The sequence below is a fragment of the Anopheles cruzii genome, chromosome 2 (assembly GCF_943734635.1).
Source record: "Anopheles cruzii chromosome 2, idAnoCruzAS_RS32_06, whole genome shotgun sequence".
NCBI lineage: Eukaryota > Metazoa > Arthropoda > Insecta > Diptera > Culicidae > Anopheles > Anopheles cruzii.
This window is the reverse complement of record NC_069144.1, coordinates 1,490,775-1,497,501: the sequence shown is the minus strand read 5'-3', so window position 1 is coordinate 1,497,501 and position 6,727 is coordinate 1,490,775. Positions and strand designations below refer to the sequence as shown.

Below are 6,727 nucleotides of genomic sequence, written 5' to 3'. Positions count from 1 at the left end.
ATTCTTTGAAAAATCGTCCCACCATCCAAAGTTGAACCGTTTAACCGTTTTGAACTTGAAATTATTCTAGAAAATTCTGACACTTCAAATGTCAGTTGGGGACATTCAATGACAGCTGGGGCCGCGTTCGTAAACAATTTCTCTTATCTTTGCAGCGTTTCAGCGCCAAAACGCGGTACGATACTTCGTTGCTTACTGAGATAAACCAAGTGCGACAAAGTGCTACAGTGATAAGATAAGTAACGCAGAGGACGCAGAACAATAGTGGTAATCCATCAAAAGCCTGTTTCATCCTCACGGGACCGGTGTTCAAGTAGATAGCCACTCGAAGAGCCCTCATTCGTCGACCATTCGTGCAACCTGAAAATACTCCCGTTCCGTAGTGAAAATGAAACCGACCGGTGAAAAGCTGTCTGCGCTGCGGCAGTTAATGAAGAATCTGCCGAACAACCAGGGCTCCATCCGCGGATACCTTGTCCCCTCGAGCGATGCACACCAGAGCGAGTATTTGGCCGCGCACGACGAGCGGCGCGCGTTTGTGTCCGGGTTCGACGGAAGCGCCGGCACCGTGCTGGTGACCGAAACGGAAGCGCTGCTGTGGACGGACGGGCGCTACTATCAGCAGGCGGGCAAACAACTCGACGCCAACTGGACGCTGATGAAGGACGGACTGCCGGACACACCGTCGATTGAGGAGTGGTTAGCGAAAACGCTGGAGCCCGGATCGGTGGTCGGCGTGGACGCCAACCTCATCACGGCTGCCGCCTGGAAACCGTTGCAAACTTCGCTCAAAACGGCAGGCTGCACGCTGCTCGCCGTCACTCCGAACTTGGTCGATCTGGTCTGGAAGGAGCAGCCCCCGGTCCCGAACAATGAGCTTCTGCCGCTGTCGACCACATTCACCGGACGTTCGGCGGCAGAGAAGTTGGCCGACGTGCGCAAGAAAATGGCCGCAAAGCGAGCGTCCGTGCTGGTGGTGAGTGCGCTGGATGAGATCGCGTGGCTGCTGAATCTGCGCGGTACCGAAATCGACTACAATCCGGTGTTCTTCGCTTACGTCATCGCGACGCTCACCGAGCTGCATCTGTTCGTGAACGAAACGAAGATCGTGCCAAAGGTTCTCGAACATTTCTGTGAGAATCGGGTCGAGGTGCGGGTCCAACCGTACGGTGACGTGCACACGGCGCTTCAGCGACTGACCGCGGAGAGCACGGGGCTCGTATGGATCAGCTCCGGGTCCAGCTATGCACTCACGGCGCCTGTTCCGGAAGAGAAACGATTCCAAAAAATCACTCCCATTGAGCTGATGAAGGCGATCAAAAACGCCACGGAGGCAAACGGTATGCGCGACTGTCACGTGCGGGACGGGGTTGCTCTGTGTCAGTACTTGGCGTGGTTGGAGCGTACGATCGCGGCCGGAATACCGGTGACCGAGATTAGTGGTGCGGCGGAGCTGGAACGCTTGCGAAGCCGCCAGGATCACTACAAGGGTCTCAGCTTCGCCACGATCAGTGCTTCCGGACCGAACGCTTCGATCATACACTATCATCCGCAGCCGGAAACGGACCGGCCAATCACCAACCAGGAGATCTACCTTTGCGATTCCGGTGCTCAGTACCTGTAAGGCTACGTTTTTTCCCTTCCTTTTCCCTGCCATGACCTGCCTCTGTATTTCTTGTAGTGACGGTACAACGGATGTGACACGAACGGTGCACTTTGGCCAACCGAGCAATGAAGAAATTCGGGCCTTTACGCGTGTGCTCAAGGGCCAGATTGCGCTCGGTACTGCCGTCTTTCCGCGGAAATTAGAGGGTCGGTTCCTGGACTCGATCGCGCGCAAAGCCTTGTGGGACATCGGACTCGACTATGGGCATGGCACCGGCCACGGTGTTGGCCATTTTCTGAACGTACACGAAGGTCCGATGGGAATCGGCATACGGCTCATGCCGAACGATCCCGGGCTGGAGGAGAATATGTTCCTGTCAAACGGTAACCTGATCAACTCAAACCCGTTTGGGAACTGTCAATATTGGCTTATCTTCTCCCACTCTCACCAGAACCCGGCTACTACAAAGACGGCCAATTTGGCATCCGGATCGAAGACGTCGTCCAGGTGGTAACAGCCAATATCGGCACCAACTTCGATGGGCGCGGAGCGCTCACCTTTCGCACGGTCACGATGTGCCCGATCCAAACGCGGCTCATCGACGTCACACTTTTGACCGATGGAGAACGGGCGGATCTGAATCACTATCACGATCTGGTGTACGTAACACTGGCCCCCTTGCTGGATCACGAGACGCATGCTTGGCTCAAACGTGAAGTGGCTCCGATTTAGGGTGAAGCGTGTGACTTTGTTTTTTATCAATAAAAACCAATCGATGATGAACTTAAATTTACCCAAAGGGATTGTTTTTCATTATTTTACGTATTCATTTCTATAGTTCTGTAGTCCAAGTAACATAAATTGTTTGCTAAAGTATCAAAACAATTTGATTATTATTTCCTGAACGTACTTTTCGTAACGTGCTGCACTTCGTGCTGTGACTTAACTTTGGTAGAATCACTTTCGGCACAGAGTTGTGCTCGAGACTCGAGTGGTGTGCGTTGAACTCTGGTGACTGCAAACGAGCGAAGCCGGAAGCCTAAGAGTACGTGCGAAAGTATGGTCTGTGCGGCAGATGACAAATCTATTCATACTTACACGAGATGATTGAATATCCGAATCGAATCCGGTGTCGGCGTAAACACGACGACATCTAAACCGTTCACAAATAATTTAGCTTAGTACTCATTCTACGATCGTTCCGATAATATCGGTGTAGTAGTGGGAATCGATCGGTGCAACTCAAATCCTATGTGAGGCCAAGCTAGCTCCAGCTTTTGTGCAGATGATCCGGAGAGAACGCATTTTCAGTATGGTAGCGATTTTTAGCGTTCTCGGTCGATCCGCGAAATCCGCAAGTAGTTTTCCGCGTGTGATTGGACCAGGGCCCCAGGGCTTGGCCAAGTTGTCGCGTCGAGTGTGAGTGTATGGTGTTGTGCGTTGGAGTGAAAATGGTGATTAAATGGTGTTCAAGATCGTTCCAATTGTGGTTTGTAATGTGAAGCGGTGATATCAAAAGTGCTGCGTTTTGAATCAGTGGTGTGTGAAGTGTGCTTTCCAGTTTCGTTTGCCGCGTCACGGCCAAGCGTCGGGTGAGAGTGAGTTTTCTTTCAAGGTTCTTGGCGCATTTTAAACACTGGGACATCGAAATCGGATGCCTTAAAGTGAAAGCTCGCGTTTTCCGAAATTCGTAAAATCGCGTCTCTCGCTTTCGGGACACAAGTCACGCCACCGGCCACCGGATAGGTTTACGACTGCAAAAGTAGCCACTTTTCGGTGACATCGGCGCTCGGCACAACTATTTGCAAGACCGTTTGCGAGCTCGCGAAGTAAAAATCGTCCATCTTGGTGCCAGTGAAATGCCCCACCGGGTAAGTTGCCGTTTCGATTTCGAGGCCCCCTCGCTCTCTCTCTAATTCGCTTTCGCTCTTTCAGTTCCTCCAACCGGAAACAGTACGAGAGAGCCACCCAGCTGTGACCATAAAAGTCGCACGTTCGTTTGATGAATGCTCGCGGCGCATTGTTTCAAAGTGTGCGAAGCGCAGAATTCTTCCCGAACGAACACACGGAGTAACAGAAAAAGGATGTCACATCCGTTGCTCACGTACTTGCTTCCCCGCCCGTGTTCCGGTCCGCTCGCACCCATTCGCCAGGGAACCGGAAGCGATAGTAAGTTATTTTTATCTTCACCTTCTGCAGATCGCACGTAAGTTGCTTGGCACAGCGGCGTGTGTGCGCGCGCGCGCGCGTGTTATCCTTTGCACGGTGGCACCCATGGGTGAGCATGTCCTCCAGATGCTTAGCCCGTCCGGACGCCGGTCCGTTCCGAGGCTCCCGACCCGCCCCGCCTAAGTGAGCTCCGACATCGTTCGCATTAGCGACATTCGCGCGACCAACGCGACACTTCGGCCCAGAAAACAACCGGGCCCTCGGGGTCGGGGTTCCTAAATAGCTGCGCTGAGGAACCCGGAGGCTGCCCCGCTGGGCTGCTGATAAAAAAGCATCGCAGGGTGTACGTGATCACTTGTCATTGTCATATGCGATGCGTGTTTTGTAATATATTGGATTAAAGCTCCGCAGTTGCAAGCGGGGCCACGTGGTGCGAAGCGCGAATAGAAAACTGGTCCGCTCCCCGTTAAAATGTCCGTAGCCGTGGCCGTGTCACAGCGCATGGTTCCCCAGTGGCACCCGCGTGGGATTGTGGTACCCGCTCGGGTGTTGCCGGGTTTTATATTTTTTTATTACACTAAAATTAACTCGCATTGAAAAAGGGATGTGCGTGTTTGTAAATAGCGCCATGTTCGCGGGCGCCACATGCGCCCCGGGGACGGCCAATATGTTGGCTGCGACTTACAATTTTCCATGTGTGTTTGCCGATGGTCGAATTCTATGTTGTTCTCATTCAATAAAGGAATTATGCCTTTTCATAAATTTAATCGGAATGATTAATTCAAACTGTGTTCTATATTGTTGGAAATTCTGAATGTACCAGACATAAAATACGCTCAAATAAGTCGTTTATTCAATTCCAGATACAATGGCACAACTGGAAATTACAATTACGAATATTTTAGAAAACAATTAAGGTCATTAGAGTGTGCAATGAAATTATTGAATAATCTTTATTTTAATTTACAAATTATTGCCCAAAACCGGGCAAAAACCATTACTAAGTAGCGATGAATAAAAAATATTAACATTGAATGCAAAAAGAGCAACATTCAAGGAGTCGCAAACGGCGCGCACGAATGAGAATCCACAGACACTCTCTGCGTGCATCGACACCGCAGGTGCATCCGGTTTTCGGGGGCCAATGGTTCATCGTCGATTTTTCGAATCATCTTTCGGGACGCCAAAATGTGGCCGCCGCCGAGCAGCTGCCGAGCGAATTATGCTCCTATCGTGCGAACTTCGAAAAACGGAACCATTTGCCCCGGGGGGCTCCCCCGGATGGACTTCAAACAGCGGAACAGCTCGGCAGCTTGGTGGGATCGCTGTCAAAAATCTGCGCCTCGCTGAGGAATGTCGGCCAAACACCCCCATCGCGGAGTGGACTGAAAAAGGAGTGAAATAAAGGAAAACTGATTTGGTGAGCGGATATGGGCGGCTCGACGGCACCGGACCTTATCTTATGTGCCGGGCCCCGCAAACGGGCTACACTCTCAACTTACATTAACATTACTTCCGTCTGTCTGGCGTTCTCTGGGCGCATTATCTGTCCGTGGCTATCGCTATGTTCGCCGAAGCAAGCGGATCCAGAAAGTAACATAAAACATATCCCGACGTGCGAACCGGAGGAGGAGGTGGAACGGCCGGCCGATGCTGGCCATCACATCACAGGCGGCCAGTCCAGTGGTGTCCGGCGGAGAAACAAAACAAATTAAAATACAAAAAGCACGCAGAAAAAATGGCAAAAGCTGCCAGAAACATAAGATTCCAGACCACCTGCTCCCGGGGGCCGACACACCGCGGTCGCTTGTAGCGATTCCGAGTCCGAGCCCGAGTTTTTATCTGATCCCACCACCAGCACCGCTTTTATGCTGCGCGAACGGATTCGAAAAAAAGGATTCGCCGGATTCCAACAAAAGCAGAAGGCTTCGTCCTCCGTCTTCGTCGGCCATGGCTTCGGTGTGTCGTGCGACCAGAGTCCGGCTCCGGTAAGCCGCCCGGATCGGCTACAGAAATAACAATATGCACTTCATTAATCCTTTCGGTTCGGGCGGACGGGCCGGATACTTGAAACGCACCCTCCCCGAGGTAGGGTCCGAGTGGGTGACCTTTTTTTCTGTGCCATGTATTTTTCGTTTCCATTTTTTTTTCACTCGACCCTCGCATGTTGCTTGGATCCTCATCCTCCGGGCCGCCGGAGGTTTACCGCAAAGCTTAACCTCACCTGCCTCTTTTGTGTGCATTTGTTTTGCATTTTGGATTAGCCAAAATGTATTTCTTCGTCCCCGGGTCGCTCCCACACGCCGCCTATGCTGCGACAGGATTCACGGGGTCCGGGTGTTTGGTTTTAATTTTCCACACGCGGCCATCCGGCCTCGCACGGAACCCGTCAGATGGTCAGGGGCCTGGCGAGAATAGCCGGCCCAAAACCCGAACCCGCTTGGCTTCGTTCGGGAGCATAAACGAATATGAATGATTTCACCGATTTCGCACACAATGGACCCACAAGGACATCGTGAGGACCCCGGGCACGCGGAGAAAGGGTATTTTTTGCCTCCAGTTCGGTGGAAGCAGAGGATCAGGTCAACAACAAAATCAGTGCCAGATGCAGCCCGGACCGGGACCGGGTGCTCCGGTGCATGAGAATGTTATTTTTACGCCGATGCATAAATTAATGTGTCCTGCCGTGGATCCGCACTACCTGCCTTTTATGTAGTGATTTTATGTTTCACCCTTTGGTGCTGGCCGATCGCAAAGCTCCCGACCCCGCACCCGACCCCCCCCGTGGGTTGCCTGTCAGACCGAGCGAGCGACAGAAGAGGACCCATGACAAACCCGAATCCTGTTGATTGTCATCGGGTTTAGGATGTTCGGGTTGTTGGGATTGCTTGGATTGCTGGGATTGTTTATTGTTATGCTAGTCATCGAGGCCGGCCGGCCGGCCGGCTGCCG

General features: G+C 52.2%; 1 protein-coding gene across 1 annotated transcript; it reads left to right on the top strand.

The window, feature by feature from the left end:
• Window positions 1–225: 225 nt before the first annotated feature.
• On the top strand, window positions 226–2,367 carry LOC128267407 (xaa-Pro aminopeptidase ApepP-like). The gene is made up of 3 exons (XM_053004236.1): window positions 226–1,620; window positions 1,682–1,989; window positions 2,058–2,367. The coding sequence occupies exons 1-3, from the start codon at window positions 389–391 to the stop codon at window positions 2,336–2,338; spliced, it is 1,821 nt and encodes a 606-aa protein (XP_052860196.1). The 5' UTR covers window positions 226–388; the 3' UTR covers window positions 2,339–2,367.
• Window positions 2,368–6,727: the final 4,360 nt, after the last annotated feature.